Source organism: Peromyscus maniculatus, chromosome 13 (genome assembly GCF_049852395.1).
Source record: "Peromyscus maniculatus bairdii isolate BWxNUB_F1_BW_parent chromosome 13, HU_Pman_BW_mat_3.1, whole genome shotgun sequence".
NCBI lineage: Eukaryota > Metazoa > Chordata > Mammalia > Rodentia > Cricetidae > Peromyscus > Peromyscus maniculatus.
In genome coordinates, this window is record NC_134864.1 from 65,980,091 (window position 1) to 65,997,320 (window position 17,230).

The 17,230-nt window shown below is 39.8% G+C and overlaps 1 protein-coding gene across 13 annotated transcripts in view; it reads right to left on the bottom strand.

Moving 5' to 3' along the window:
• The window catches only part of Pms1 (PMS1 homolog 1, mismatch repair system component), a 98,009-nt gene that overhangs the window by 16,387 nt on the left and 64,392 nt on the right, over positions 1-17,230 (bottom strand). For all 13 annotated transcript variants that reach the window (XM_042260420.2, XM_076550436.1, XM_042260416.2 and 10 more), the window contains 3 exons: positions 14,707-14,829; positions 13,719-13,862; positions 12,682-13,553 (listed from right to left, as the gene is read on the bottom strand). In XM_042260420.2, the coding sequence (XP_042116354.1) occupies positions 12,682-13,553; positions 13,719-13,862; positions 14,707-14,829 (1,139 nt within the window). The remainder of the gene's footprint in view (positions 1-12,681; positions 13,554-13,718; positions 13,863-14,706; positions 14,830-17,230) is intronic.

The following is a 17,230-nucleotide window of genomic DNA, read 5'->3' on the forward strand; positions in this document are numbered from 1 at the left end:
GATACATGGGTAGGAGAAGTAATTTCAAAAGGTTTGAGGAGTGTTAGATGTTTTGGATGTGGAAAGCAAGGACATTTGAAAAGGGACTGCAGACAGGTCATTCCCAGAAACAATGTTTCTTCAAGGAACAATGGCAACAGAATGCCCCTTCCTTCTGGAGTATGCAGAAGGTGTGGTAAGGGAAAACACTGGACCAACGAATGTAGATCAACAAAGGACAGACAGGGTAATCCTTTGCCTCAGTCTTCGGGAAACTCCCAGAGGGGCCTCAGGCAGGCCCCCAGTGCAAATCCAGTTCAAACCTTTCCTGCAGCCATAGAGGAAATGCCTGCTCTGGAGAGCGATTAAATAACCAAATGCCTATTGGAATAAATCATGCTGGTCAGGATGATAAAACAGAGAGAATAGAAAATTCAGGAGAAAACATAAAGAAATTTTTTTGGCAAACTTCTATTAATGAACAAAGACCAAAATTAACAATAAAAATAAATGGTGTTTTGTTGTCTGGTCTGGTAGACACAGGTGCGGACGTTACCATAATTGCACCAGAATTTTGGCATCCAACTTGGCCTCTTCAGGAGGTAAACGTTCAACTGTTAGGAATTGGGACATTATCTCAGGTGAAACAGAGTGCAAGATGGCTCGAATGTATAGGTCCAGAAGGACAGAGAGGAAAATTAAAACCATATGTGGCTAACATAACTATGAACCTGTGGGGTCGAGACTTGTTGCAACAATGGAATACTCAGATTAACATCCCTCCAATCTCAGAAACAAATCATAAACTAGCACATGTTACTGAGAGAAATATTAGAAGATATTGTTCTAATGAGTGGTCACCAGCCATCCATATTATACAAGAACAGGGCACAATAACTGATGATCTTCCAAAGACACCAACAGCTCTACCTTTAAAGTGGTTAACAGACAAGCCTGTATGGGTCCAGCAATGGCCTTTAACAACAGAGAAACTCCAGGCTTTAGAAGAGCTGGTAGAAGAACAGTTAAATGCTCAGCATATTGAAGAATCAACCAGCCCTTGGAATTCTCCTGTATTTGTTATTAAAAAGAAATCTGGTAAATGGAGAATGGTAACAGACCTTAGAGCAATTAACAAAGTAATTCAGCCAATGGGCTCTCTACAATCTGGGATGCCTTTGCCTACTCTGTTACCAAAAGGATGGCCTCTCATAGTTATTGATTTAAAAGACTGTTTCTTTTCAATACCCTTACAAGAAAAAGACAGAGAAAGATTTGCTTTTACAGTGCCTACTTATAATAATTCTCAACCGGTTAAAAGATTTCAATGGAGGGTCCTCCCACAGGGAATGTTGAATAGCCCAACTCTGTGCCAATATTTTGTACAGCAACCATTGGAAGTGATACGTAAAAAATTTCCTAAATCTATAATTTATCATTATATGGATGATATTTTACTAGCTGACTCAAATGCAGATACTTTAGAAATAATATTTGAAGAAGTAAAGAAAATTTTGCCTTGCTGGGGATTACAAATTGCTCCTGAAAAGATACAAAGAGGAGATTCTATTAATTATTTAGGATATAAAATAGAGCTACAAAAAATTAGACCCCAAAAGGTGCAAATTCGGAGAGATAGACTACAGACTCTTAATGACTTTCAAAGATTATTTGGAGATATTTCTCATCTACGAACTATTGTTGGGGTAAAAAATGATGAACTGACTAATTTGATCAAAACCTTAGAAGGTGACAAGGACTTAAATAGTCCAAGAGAATTATCACCTGAAGCTGAGAAAGAATTAGCCTTGGTAGAAAAGAAAGTGCATGAAGGACACGTGAATCGTATTGATCCAAAGCTGGATTGCATTTTGGTTATCTTACCTTCTAGGCGTTCTCCTACTGGAATATTAATGCAGAGGGAAGATATTATATTGGAATGGATATTTTTACCAAATAAACCAAATAAAAAATTAAAAACTTATGTGGAAAAAGTCTCTGACTTGATTTACAAAGGAAAAATGAGACTTCGTCAATTAGCAGGCATAGACCCAGCAGAAATTGTCGTACCATTAACTAAGGAGGACATTGAAAAATTATGGACAGAAAGTGAACCTTGGCAAAGAGCTTGCAGTAATTTTTTGGGAGAAATTAACAGCAAATATCCCAAAAGCAATAGAATTGATCTTATAAAGAGAGCTGATTGGATCTTGCCTCGAATTGTACGGCAAAAACCCATATCTGGAGTTCGTACATTTTATACAGATGCCAACAAAGAAGGAAAGGCAGGTTACAAATCAGAAAATTTAAGTAAAGTGGTTCAAAGTCCGTATAATTCAGTTCAAAAATCAGAATTGTATGCTATTCTGTTGGTATTAATGGATTTTTCAGAACCTCTCAACATAGTAACTGACTCTCAGTATGCTGAAAGAGTGGTATTACATATTGAGACTGCAGAATTTATCCCTGATGCTTCAGAATTAACTTCATTATTTATTCAATTACAAGATACAATCAGGAAAAGGAATCATCCTTTATATATAACTCACATTCGATCCCATACTGGTCTGCCAGGCCCTCTAGCACAAGGCAATGATGAGATTGATAAATTATTGATAGGAAATGTGCTGGAGGCCTCAGAATTTCATAAAAAACATCATGTTAATAGTAAAGGTTTAAAAAAGGATTTTTCCATAACCTGGCAACAAGCCAAAGAAATAGTAAAGAAATGTCCTACTTGTTCCTTCTACAATCAAACGCCATTACCAGCAGGATGTAACCCAAAGGGTACTCAGAGAAATGAAATCTGGCAGATGGACGTGTTTCACTTTGCAGAATTTGGAAAACTGAAATATGTACACCACACCATTGATACTTTTTCAGGATTTCAATGGGCAACTGCTTTGAGTTCTGAAAAAGCTGATTCTGTAATCACTCATTTGCTAGAAGTTATGGCCATCATGGGTATACCTGCACAAATCAAAACTGACAATGCTCCATCATATGTCTCTGTTAAAATGAAACAGTTTTTTGCTTATTACAATATAAAGCATATTACAGGCATACCACATAATCCTACAGGTCAAGCAGTTATAGAAAGATCAAACAGAACTCTAAAGGATATGCTAAATAAACAGAAATGGGTAACAAAAACCCCCAGAAATAGACTGCATAATGCTCTTCTAACTTTGAATTTTCTGAATGCCAATGAGAAAGGAACAACAGCTGCAGAGAGACATTGGATAATAGAAAAAACTACAGAATTAAATCAGCCTATATACTTTAAGGATGTGCTGACCTCAGAATGGAAACCAGGGTATGTATTACATTGGGGACGTGGTTTTGCTTTTGTTTCTACAGGAGAAGATAAGCTGTGGGTACCATCAAAATTGATAAAGGTTCGATTTGAACAAGAGAGACCTCTTAATTGAGGAGGTGATAGTTCATCAACCAGCATGAACATCCAATTTAAACTAACTTGTATCAATAACACATGCCTTTTCATTTAATCAGATAATAACTTGTCAAAAGGAAACATCCCCAAAATTAGTCTTGGGGAAAGGTTTTTGTTTTTGTCTTTTAGGAGAATGAAGGTTAAGGAATCTGAAGAACACTGGACAAATGAGACAACTGAAGAAAAGTGACAAATCATCTATCCCAAGAAACAGAGTGAAACGGTGTATGGGTATATATTATCTAAAAAATTTTTTATGTCTTCCTAAATGTTTGTTTCTGCTTTTCTCTAAAGATTTAACACTATTGGTTTTCTAATAGTCCCAGTTCAATTAAAATTTAAAGCTGACTTTGGAGTTGGAGAATGGCTCTCTCCTTCTTTAAACTCAAGCATGTTGTTAAAAGGAAAATGCAAACTCCCTGTATCATGCCAGAATAAGAGCCATCTTCTGCTATGGTACAGGACAAAAGCAAAATTAATTAAGGGACTATTCTATTACTAATCTCAACTCTTTGATTCTATTCTGATTCTTTAAACTTTTCTCAAAGTATAAATTTTACATCAAAATTTACAAGATTAATATATATATACATTTTAAACTTTGTTAAGATATGAATGGTCACATAGAGTACTAACTAATTCTAGAAAAAAGGCTAGCTGCATATATATGTTTTTGTGTTCGAGTCTCTTATCAGTTTTCTGCAGGAAATCACGGCCAGGCCTAGCATCAACTGAAGTCTCCAGAAAGAAGATGGGGCCCCACAACAACAACAATTCCACGTGGACAATAATAATATCATTAAGCTGACCAACATCATCCATAGATCAGCTTTGAACTACAAGGTGCTCAGAGCAAATTTGAGATGACTAGCTGAGATGATCCAGTCTCAAAGACTACTTGAATAAGGACTTGAGATAAACCCTGAACTTTGGCATTATACACAGACTGGATAATGAAGGATATAGTTACCTCTCCTAGAATTTGACAATTAACCTAAAATTTTTCTTTCAGGATAAAGAAAACTTCGCCCATACCCAGCAGGAAGCAAATTTAAGAATACGACGCCCACATTCCCAAAGAGGTGGTGTGGGGCGGGTGGTTTTTTGGTCTTTTTAATGGGTTTTGGGTCTGGGATAATTTTCAGTATTTAGGGGGGTTGGTTACAAGTTATTGTCAAGGGTTAGGAAAAAGGCTAAGCAAAGGAGATTAGATTTAAGGTTCTTGTTTAAAAAAAAAAGGAAAAAGAAAAAGAAAGAAAGAAAAGAAAAAGACAATTACTAATTTTAAATACTTTATATTGGATTGAATTGTTTTATATTGTATACAAATTTGAAACTGATATTGTTAGAAAATGCTATATGTATATTTCTAATTGTATTTATTCCATCCATTTAACAATGTAATGCAAATTTCTGATCCTTGAATGTTATTATTATCAACTATTAGGATATAAAGAAATGAAAGCTAGTAGTTAGACATTATCATAGAACGTGTAGTCATATTAGATATGTTTCAAAAATTGAGCAGAGATGTCTTAGACAGGTCATCTTCAAACCCTTCAGAGATCTACAGAATATGGCATTTAAAATGTTTTAATAACTTAGAAAATTTTTCTTTTTTGAGACATGTCGGCTCCTGGCAGTACCAATCTACTTCAGAGAAAATATGGGCATTGAAGAAACTGCATATGGAGTCAACTTTCATTTTGGCAAAAGTTAGCCACTGGACAACAAAGTATCCTCGAATCAACAGGACAAAATGGACAGACAGATCACGAAACAAGGGACTACTGATTCTTGTCAAAACAAGTGTGGTTATGGCTTTATCAAAAGGCATCTTCTGAGGCCAGGACAATATGGCCCCATCCCTGAAGTGGCCTTCGCATCCGGAAAAGGTACAGTGCCCTTTTCTTCGAAGGCAGCTTAACAGGCAGAGGGCCGATGGATTCTGTTGTACAATGGAACAGCAGCTGAAAGCTCATGCCTCTCAAAAGTAGACTGGCATTTAATAGAGGGATGTGGAGAAGAAGGGGATGCTGAGATGAAGCCATATATACACAGCCAAGAAGAATGGACAGCTGAATTAAAAAACTGTCAACAATTTCCAGAATTTAAAATCCTGAATCATGACAGGACACTAGTGGAATTCAGGTGTTTCTGGTACGTGGACTGCTCTCAGCCAATGTGAGGTTGAACTGTTGACCTTGTGTACATCCTACTTCACAAATGAGTCTGTCAGATACACTAAGCCTATAGGCTGAAGATCATGCCCCAACACTGCGGAGAAACCTCAGGTGACTGCCCAGGCAGCTGGCTGTTTCTGTCAACTCACAAAAATTTTTTGGAAGTTGCTTGCATGCACTTCCTGTTTTTATTTTTGTTAACTAATATTATTCCCTTCTTGGGTCTCTGAGGGAGTTGAAGATTAGTTAGTTATGGCTGAAGATTAGTTAGTTATAGTTGAAAATTAATTAGGATAGAAAGTGCATTAAATACATCTTGGATTTACCAAAATAGGATAGATAATGGAATTATTTTCTCTGATTTGTCAAATACCTGTTTAGGTATTTATTACTTGTATATATTGTATATAGTTATTGTACTTTTGTATATAGTTTTTCTTTTGTTAGTTATAACCTTTTGCTTTTTTTCTTTTTATTAAAATAGAAAAGGGGAAATGTGGTGGTAATCTAATTGTACTGAATTATTATTTTGATTGTATGTTAATAAATAAAGTTGTCTGGGAGTCAGAGCTATTAGAGCCATAGCAAGAGTGTGGCGGTGGTGGCACACGCCTTTAATCCCATAGATATCTGTGTGTTCAGGGTCAGAGCTATTAGAGCCATAGCAAGAGTGTGGCAGTGGTGGCACACGCCTTTAATCCCATAAGATCTCTGTGTGTTCAGGGATACAGTCAGCATTGGAGACATATGCCTTTAAGATCTAGGGGGCTGTACATTCAGACAGTGACGAGGCAGTCATGTGTTTGGATTTACAACCAATGAGAAGGCAGAACAACATACTATAAAAAAACGAACCGACAGGAAGTGGGTCTCTTTTCGCGAAGCTGGGACAGCAGGAGGGAGGGTGAGATTTTAGCTCTGAGCTCTGACTTCTCGGCTCTCTCTTTTACATTGTTTCTGTGTTTCTTATTTAATAAGACCGTTGGTTACATCTACAGCTAAGATTTTTGCATCCCACTGTAGGTAAATGTTACCAGTTTAAAGAGTGATTTAAGAAAGTGTTGGGGAGCCAGACATGGCAGCGTATGCCCACAGTCCAGGCACTTGGAAGGTGGATGAAGGAGAATCTCAAGTTCAAGGCCAGATTATTCTATAGAGCAATTTCATTCCAAAATCAAATAAATAATAAAGACTACATGATAAAGCCATTAAAATAGCAGACGAAGTAAAAAGCACACCATTTAATCCATCAGAGTTAATGTTAATTTTTCTATTCTCACTTAAAGTCATCAGGTGATACATAAATTCCAGTAAATCCAACATATCTAAACTATGTAACTCAGCTTCAACCGTATAAACGGTGGGTATTTCAAATGTATAGTGGGTACAACAGTTAGAGGGCTTCCTTCTTTTCTCAGTTATAAAAGGAGTTAAAGGAAGCTTCTAGAGCCAAAGGCAGTCCATGGCAGCGGCAGTGTCAAGCACACTGTGAGGAACTGAGGTGCCTGGCTTCCACGCTCAGGCCTGGCTGGCACTGGATGTCTCTGCTGGAACCTGGATTCTGTCGCATGAGAATTAACTGCTCCTTGTTCACCTCAGAGAGCAGTGCCCAGTGGACCCCAGAGAGAGCCTGGGGTCCTGCTTGGCATATTCCTGCTGCCTAGAAACCATGTAGACTTAGTGCAAAGTACTCTGTTCTGCCCCTCAGGGTACTCATTTATAGTATGTGGGCAGCTTACATCCACTGCCTAGCTCTCATCAGCAGTGAGTTGCTTGGCACACTGTACATGGCGAGGCTTACTCTTAAGTTGCTGTCAGGAAAGCCCATGTCCTGGCTGGGGCTGTACTCAGTGGCAGAGTCCATGCTTAGCACACACAAGGCCGGGTTCAATCCCCAACACAACAAACACGAAAACAAAAAGAAACACAAATACTACAGCTTGAATGAGACATTTGACCAAAAGTTGGTAAGTTTTAAACTTGGGCCTAGAGAACTAAGGTTATTTCTGGTCCTGTAAGAAGCTGGCTCAGACTCTACAGAATGTTTCTTGTATGTATGTTATAAAGTGAGGCCAAGAAACAAGAGACTACAACACAGTGTGCAGTTTATAGCCACAACATGTTTCTCAATAAAGAAATGCTAGATGTTAATTGGATAAGATTGCAAAAAATGTCTGCTTCATTGTAAACTGGATGAACAATTAACCATTTACTTCTCATATTCATACTTTTAAAGTTATTTTCTTATAATTATACCTAGAACATGAACATATGGGTTAGTTACACAAAACACATGATCTTTAATAGTTTACTTTTTCACAGGCACTAGAAATAAGTCTATTTTTAGCTCTCAGACATCAGAACTCCAGACTTTTCCTATGGGGTGGAAAATGAGTTCAAGATAAAGGTCACCATTTGTAATTAATTATAATGTGCAAATTTTTGCATATGGTACTAATCTTTTGATTTATTCAAGAAGTCTATTTAATTAGTTCCTTGGGAAACATAAAAAGTTATGTCCAAAATAATACGAGGTAAATGTTAAGTAAGAGCAGATGCTACCTCTGTATTTAATGCCATTAAGGGACTTAGCAGCTTGAATGGAAAAGTATCCACACTGACTTGACTAACCAGTCAGGTCAAATGATGTTTCTGAGACTAAAGGCTACACTGAATTATAAAGTTTATCATTTCCAGTAACATCCAAATTGCTACATCACTTAGTTATTTTAAGTAGGAATATATTTATATATTGCAAATGAAAGCTCAAACGAAGACCTACTGACTGAAGGACCCTTCTCCCCTGAGTAGCAGGGGAGGTACATGGTTCACACCTGGACTCTAACTCACCAGAGGAAGGTAAGGAAAAGAAGAGGACAAAAAGATCAGAAGAGGCCTAAGCATCCTTAGCCCGAGTCCACCCTACTTTCCCAGCAGATGCTGAAACTCTGGCGAGTCCTGGACTTGCCCCACCTTCCCATCTCTCTTCAGCACATTCTCACCTGTGCCAGAGTCTCTTCACTTCCTCGGCTGCACGGTGTGCCTTCTCCTGTGACAACTGTCTCCCGTGACAACTGTCTCCCGTGACAACTGTCTCCCGTGACGACTGTCTCCTGTGGCAACTCCCTACAACCTTCCCGGTTAGTTTTCTACAAGGAAGCCATTTTCTGTCCCATACATGAGACAATTGCTAAGTCTTCTCCCAACTCTCCATATTTCCCTTTTCTAAAAGGCATCAGTTCTATGATGAAGACCGTAGAAGGCACCGAACAGAGGCCGACAATGGACAGCGTTCACAGTGAGACTGAGGAGGACTCAGTCCTCCGTGCAGACAAGGAGACCTGACGACTGCCAGAGGCAGAGGGGATGGAGGACTCCAGGAAAGCAGTGTCTTCCAGACACAACAGGAATGATTCAGATCTGAATTTAGAGACTCAGGAACATGCACAGGGCCCGCACAGGTTCAAGGCAGATGGGGCCCAGCACTGAGAGAGGGGTGTGGACATGAACTATATCCACCTATAAAGGAAAAATCAGTTTTCTCCAGTGTATATAAACCACACTTCAGGGGAGGTCCCATGCCCAGCAGTAGATGATCAACACAAAATGGACTCAATGGCATTTTTGTAGACTGTTTGGGCTTTTTTTGGGGGGTCTTATTAGTCTTTTCCGTGTGTATTTTGGTTTCTGTTTTTGTGCTTTTGTGACTTGTGTATGTGTTTCTTGATTCTCTGTATTTTAAAGAGAGAGATAAAAAGAGAGAGAGCATTAAGTTGGATGGGTATGGGGATGGAGATCACTGTGAGGAGCTGAGAAGAAACCATTACAGGAATATATTGTAGTAAAAAATAAAATTTCAATTAAAAAAACTCATAAAATTCTATCATCACTAGATGGCAAACTGCAGAGGATACTATTTATGAATAGAAAATGTATGTTATTTTTAACCGAAGCGACTAGCCAGAACACCCTTAACAAGTATTTCCTAAAGGAAGGAAGGAAGGAGAAAAGGAGGGAGGGAGGAGAAAAGGGAGGAAATGAGAAGGGCAGGAGGGAAGCTCTGCAGGAGGGTCCACCCTGGTGGTGGGACGCAGGCCAGGTCCTCAGGGAGGTGGAGCCCCCTTTGTGACAGAGGGTACGGGAGCCAGGAGGGTCTGTGGAGTGGTCCTGGGGACAGACACCAGGGGCTCACAGGAGGGTCTGTGGAGTGGTCCTGGGGACAGACGCCAGGGGCTCACACAAGGCAGTGGTGCTCTGCCACTAAGCTGCACTCCCAGGTCTACTCTTGGGTCACTTTCTGTTCTTTGCAGAACTGAGGATTATAGAAAGAAAGCTGTGGGGGAACAGACAGGCCTGATCCAGTGGATCACGGTGCAAGGGCCTCTGGCCCTGAAACATAAACATTCTGCTTTTTTAAAAATCATTTGTGCGTGTGATTCCAAGACATCAGTATTTTCTTGCACCCTTGTGTTTCTGGATCCCATGTCAATTGAACTGACTTAGAGCAAATGAAAACTGCCATTTACAACACAAAGTTTCACGCCACAGCTTAAAAGCCGCAATCACACTAACCCAGAAATCACTCTACACAGTGGACAAAGCCCTGTTCTGTAACAGCCATTACCTCGTCTGCTCCTCACCACAACGAGAGACAAACACCCCAGCACCCCAACGGCCAGCAGAGAGTGGCTGCCTGCAGGTCCCAGGTGCAGTCCCTGAGGCCTGCTCTAAATGGATTCCATAACGCTGCTAAAGAAAACTTCGGAGGAGGCTTGTCTGATAATTTGGGACTCACAGGCAGGCTAGTGTTGACTGCCCCTCTTCACAAGCTGAGAGAAACTCCTCCCTCCTGAGTTCGCACAGCGCCACACCCCAGAAACCGGAAGTATGTTTCTTTCTCAGACAACTTGACACACGAGAACTACACACATTTATGGGGTACCATGTGAAGTTTCAAAGAACTCACTCATCTTTAAACTACATAACCGTATCATTTAGGTAAAACTTAAGACAACTGTAATTGTGTGAGCCTATTTGTACAGTAGTTTAAAATAAATTCTAAAAATCTGACATTTTATGAAAGAATTAGTATTGTGAGCACGGGCTATTTCATGCACTAAGTGGAATTGTTTATAAAGTTACGAGGGGCTGGAGAGATGGCTCCATGGTTAAGAGCACCAGCTGCTCTTCCAGAGGACGGGGCTCGATTCCCAGCACCCACATACAGACTCACAATCCCAGGGGGTCTGACATCCTCTTCTGGCTTCCATGGGCACTAGGCATGCATGTGGCGCACAGACATACATGCAGGCAAAGCATCTGTACATATGAAACGATGTGACAACAATTACATTATGGTTATTCCTAAAATATGAATGTATACCTTTATTTCTTAAGGACCCATACACACATTTATGAAGTTGATGTGCCTCAGAACCATGAGGGGAAGGAGGGATGATGGGGGAGCTACTCACGAAGCAGAACCGAGCATGGGATGAAATGGGGTAACAGGCTCACTGCATCTCACGCTGATAAACATTTGGAACAGAACAAAGCACAAACACACCCTCCCCTAAACACGCTGTCATGTGCATCATATTTAGAAAGAGAGCAAACACTTCATCTTTGCTGCTTTTAGTAACAGTTTTCTAATACAGCTCAGTATTTTACGTGTTAATAGTCATCACTATTATTTGTAACTGACAGTTTATTCCTAAGACTGAATTAAACGAAGACATGGAAAAGTTAATCAACTACATCATTTATTTAGAACGAATTTTAAACCAGAAGTGATGGACTGACTATACTTAAATATTTCCCCAGATATTTGACAGTTTTGAAATAATTAGATAATAATGTGATTGGAAATCTAATTTTATTCTTCATTTTCTGGTGGGCCAGATAATTAAAAATGCAGCATTCTGCATTGACATACAATTGTATGTGTGAGTGCCACCCATGCAGGGTGACGGCCATAGTGTTCACCAGAGCAGCTGTGACTGCTTGTTAGCGAGCCTGAAGACTGAACCTGCTGACTGTTGACATTCCCTATGGGAGGAAGGAGGAGGAGGGTCATCAGACCCTCCCTGAGCCTCCAGACTGGCTTCCTTCACCTTTCCTGCAGCTGTGTGCAGTTCTGATTAACTGCATATGGTGTCACTGTTTCAGGAGGTGGAGGGAATACAAAGGAATAAAGAACACAGAGGGTGGAAGGTGACCTGAGGGGACATTCCATCTGCACAGCTATGCTGGAGTCAGACGTTTTGGGGGTGCAGCTCATTTGGGGCCCCCTGATCCTCCTGTAATTAAGCCCAATAAACTTACTGATCTCCTGAGATGGACTTCGGTGGAACTGTACTTAGGTTTGGCTTTGGTGCCTTATAAGAAAGGGGATCCATGTTTGTTTATGTCTCCCAAGTGAAAAGGTTTCCACAACAAGTACAAGCCAGCTAGAAATACGCATTACATTGTTTTGGGACATACACTTACCTCTGAAGATACTAATAATATTTTAATCAGCTCAAAACACTTATTTACATCCCCCAAACAGTCACTACAATTTATAAATTGGCAACAGATAAATCTTAGATGTCACACGTTACACTGAATATAGGCAGAAATGCACTAAGCTGGTTCCGCACCTACAGTGCTGTCCTTCCTACTGGGTCTTATTTCAGGGACCGATTAAAAGGAGGGAACAGGCAAAATATGTATAAAAACAACTCTAACGCAAAAGCTTGAAAAAAAAAAAAAAACCTCTCCAGACTTCTTCAACATAAATAAAATAAAGGGGAGAGTCAAACTGAGACCAAAGAGGCTGTAGCACACAGTACATGAGGAAGGAATAAACATGACAAATGTTTTCAAAACGAAAATTAAAAATAATATACCCCATTCTCAAAAATAACAACAAAAAACGATACCAAGAAAGATACTTTAGTCAAGCCAAGAAGAATTTTCTGTTTTTGTTTTTCATAAATGTGAAGTTTAGAAAGCTTTTAACCCGTGAGTCATATAGAATGGAAACAGCTGAGCGTCGGGGCACAGGACGCTCTGGAAACTTACTTCAGTTTTTCCTCTTCACTCAGCGTCTCCCACAGTGCCTCAGCTTGAGCCGTTGCAGCCTCCAAACCCGTCTTGGGATTTTCTGCGAGGAACTGAGTGCGATGGTCTTGAATAAACAGGGCACTTGCTGACATGGGCTTCCTGACAGCGCGGTTGCTAATTAAGTCATAGGCTGTAAGCTGTCCAGATTTGTTATCTATCACATTGGATGTTTTGCTACAAGGACCATCACTGAGATCCTTTGGGCCAAGGGCTGGGTGACTATCATTGCTAACTTTACATGCTAAACGTTCCTGTGGCACTAAAATTTTCACAGGTTCGATATTCTCTCCCATCGCATTAAACACATTTCCCTTGCTCCAGTCATCTGAACAGATCTCCAGAGATTTCTCAAGAAATGCTTCTCCCCCGTCTCCCCCACGTTCTTCTGTCCCATTCCTGCCATTTTCTCCTTGGATATGCTCATTGGAACCTGCAAGGTTAGTCTTACTATATTTACTCTGGGCATCCTCTGATGATAAATTATTCATGGGAATATTTTGAAATGTACTTCTAGCGTCCTTATTAATGCCAGAGTGCTCATTACTAAAATGACCATCACAGTGGTCATTTACATTTATCTGTTGATTTGAATAATGATTAGTGTCTTTTCTAGATTCATCATTTTGGAAGTGAACAGCTGAAGTGTCAGCATTTGGATAATTATTTCCTGATGATTCCATTTTATTTAAGAGCACATCTGTTTCTGCTGTTTCACGAGTGGCCATGTTGGCTGAGGAAACATCTACTTTGTTATTTTCACAAGACTCTGTACTTGGTAGTGGTCCATAACAGGTCATCATCAGATTTTCAAGAGCAATTAAAACAGATTCCTAAGAATACAAATGAACATATATTAGGGGCACACTGGGAAAAAAAGGACAATATCTAAAATAATAACAAGAATATAAAAAAGCCTTTTTAATAGGGGAGCAGTTAAGACTGTATAAGTTTATAAATAGCATAAATACATAAAAATTGTATTTGAAAAAAGTTACCTTATTCTGTAATAATACTTGACTTTTATCTGGTGTTAGATTTACATCCAGCTCAGCTGAAGGAACATCAATTTTCAGAAAGAAAATGGGATACAATCGAGTAGATTCCTTTAGGCACTTCAGATTATAATAACGTCGAATTAGCTAGAAATACATGCAATGAATAAAAGACAAAAGTGCCTTGTTATTACCAACTGTAAATGCTGCCGAAAGTGTGAATCGACAAGGGTAAGTAGATGTGACTACTGGCCTGGGAGCGCAGGCCCTGCCTGAGGACAGTCCCACAGAGGCCCTGACCCTGCATGGAGCGCAGGCTCTCCTAAGATGTACACACTCAATACACTTGGCGTCACAGTTAACCACAGTGCCATGGAGATCTGAAGGCCTAAGGTACAAATCACCCCCTGCTACTTTCCAGTTACTTCCCTTCAGGATGTCATTTAATAGGTGTGGTGATACATGTACCGTTCCAGTACTCAAAGCCAACCTGGACTAGTAGCAAGATCCTGTTTCAAGGGCATGAGCAAAAGAGTAAGTAAATAAATACTTTAAAAACCATCTAACATTTGCTTCTTCACTCAATGGGGCCGATAATGCATCTTTAAGTTGTGAAAAATAAATGAAACATAAGTAAAATACCTGCTCAATGAAAGGGATTTCATTTATTTTTCTTTTCCTTATTTTAAATCAAGTTCTTAGAAGTGGTCCCTAACAATTTGACAAATGACAGAGTTAAGGTTTTTAATTTTGGGGGCTGGGAAGATGGTTCAGTGGTTAAGAGCACTGGCTGCTCTTCCAGAGGACCCAGATTCAGTCTTAGCACCCACATGGTGACTCACAACCATCTGGAACTCCAGTTCCATGGAATCTGATGCCCTCTTCTGGCCTCCATAGGCACCAGGCACATAAAGTAAAACTTAGAAAAAGAAAAAATTATTTAAAAGATATTAAATTCCTGATCCATATTTTTCTTCCTAAAAGTGATTACCTTTAATATATCTTTCTGATGTACTGGTCGACTATTAATAGAGATGAAACTTCTCTCTGGGGTTGAAAGACTTGTGGAGCTGTGGTCTGTATCAAGCTTTGGAAAGAATCCACTTAGGTAAATCTGCAATTGTGATACAGAAGTACAGAAGATGTAACGTCAACAATAACGTTCCAGAGGCCTGATTATATACAACATATTAGAAGACATACAAAATAACACATGAGATTTGTAACTTCAGGTCACATATATGCTGATAAGCATGACTTGAAAATTAATGCTGAGTAAATACTGAAGAGTACTAAATCATGTTCTCTGCTCTAACTCATTTTGTAATTCATTTGTGAAAAAATCTTTATGAATGGCCCTAGTTTCAAATGTTTAACTACCATACTACAAACACCCTTACCTCATTTTGTTTTAAAATTTCCTTCTTCATACACTCATACAGTCACAGTCACACACACACACACTCACGCACAGATCTCGCCCCTGCTTACTGGCTGTTTGTCTTTTTCCCTTCAACTATTATTTCCCACAAAAAACAGCTGTTTCTACCTTTGTTCTGAACATATATAAAGCTAACTGCACTGGGTTTTCATTGCTGTGTTTAAGGAAAAAAAAACTTTTACAGTGAATTAATTCCTTTATGGCTAAATACTGGCCATACACTATATGTTATCTTCACGAATGCTTACATAACTTCACCATGAAAATTTTCATGGTTATATAACTTCACCATGAAAATTTTCATGGTTATTTACAAACACAGACTTTCCCTAGTCTAGAAACATATCAAGAAAAGGAAAAATCTGAAGTGTTGTGGAATATTGTTGAAGATGTGTTACATTCGTTTTTGCTGTGGAACATTTGTTTAATGATACAAAGATGTGTTGCATTCTTTTATGTTGCATTTGTTTAACTCTGTGAAGATGTGTTACTGTGCCTGCCTAAAACACCTTATGGTCTAATAAAGAGCTGAATGGCCAACAGCAAGTCAGGAGAAAGGATAGGCAGGGCTGCCAGGCAGAGCGAATAAATAGGAGGAGAAATCTAGGCTCAAGGGAAGAAGGGAGGATGAGGAGAGGAGGAGGAGGCCAGGGGCCAGCCACCCAGCCACCCAGCCACCCAGCCACCCAGCCACCCAGCCACCCAGTCACCCAGCCACACAGCCAGCCAGAGTAAGAAGGAGAGAAAGATACACAGAATAAAGAAAGGTAAAACGCCCAGAAGCAAAATGTAGTTAAAGAGAAACGGGATAATTTAAGTTGGAAAAGCTGGCTAGAAACAAGCCAAGCTAAGGCTAGGCATTCATAAGTAAGAATAAGCCTCCATGTATTTATTTGGGAACTGGGTGGTAGGCCCCCACAGATTAAAAAAAAAAAAAAATCAATTACACTGAAGGGTACTAGAAAAAGTGACCAGAAAGAAAGAGTGATTTAAGGAACAGAAGGCAGAATATGTGCCTGCTTCTCCCTTGAGATAATCAACATAGCACAGAAAACTGTTAGATTTCATTCACTGTCCCTTCCTCCCCCGTTACATTCATGGTGTGTGTGTGTGTGTGTGTGTGTGTGTGTACACGTTTACATGCTTGTGTAGGCATATGTATATTCTGGCATGTAACCTCATCTGAAACAAATCAGATGTGTATGAACCCAATGAGCAACTCTAATGGTAAACATCCAGCTTAGGTTAAGGAGAGCAAGTATGTGAGTAAGGCACTATTTACAGTCAAGCAGTCACCATGACGCCCCTAACAGCACAGCCTGCAGGCTGTCACCTATGCCCATGGCTACGCCTGCACTCGCAAGTCAGTGCTTAAGGAGCTGCGGTACCAATTTTAGAACACTAAGTGCATTACTGTCCCGGTGCCAATGTGCACCGATTTGAAAAAATAAATTAATAAATCTGGATAATCCATTACAAGATGATACCACTTAATTAACTGTAAAACTTCACAGCATTTGTAAATGGTTGTATAATGTACCATGTAACACGAGCCTCTTCTTAAAGCTGGGCACTAGGAGAGTCTGGTTAGCCTCTGAAGGACTTACTGAGTATGTGGATTAAAGAAAAGACACAGATGAGGAGAGGAGAGAAAAGGGAAGTTCCCCCGTGCCCTACATAGGAGAACACGAGGCACAGCCCAAAGCCAGTGGGCTCCTTCCTCACCACTCCGGCTGCTACTGGGCTCTAAAAATGAAGATAATCTGGAAAACTAACAAAGCATGTGGAAGTTACATCAAGAGTCAAGTGGCCACAGTACGTGTAATGCTATTCAGACTAAACATCAGACTAGTCCATAGAAAAAGAACAAAAAATCCAGATCAGTTCAATAAAGAAACAAAGCCTGACAGACTGTAGAGACTCTGCCTCCACTTAAAAAGGAAAACAAAGATCACCTCAAAACACAAAAATTCCATCCTCTCAGTTGCTCCTCACGTGGACCGCTCTTCTCCTCCAGCCTCCTTTACAAACTAGCATCTCTTTCCGGGCACCGTGTGGCACACCGTTAATTCAG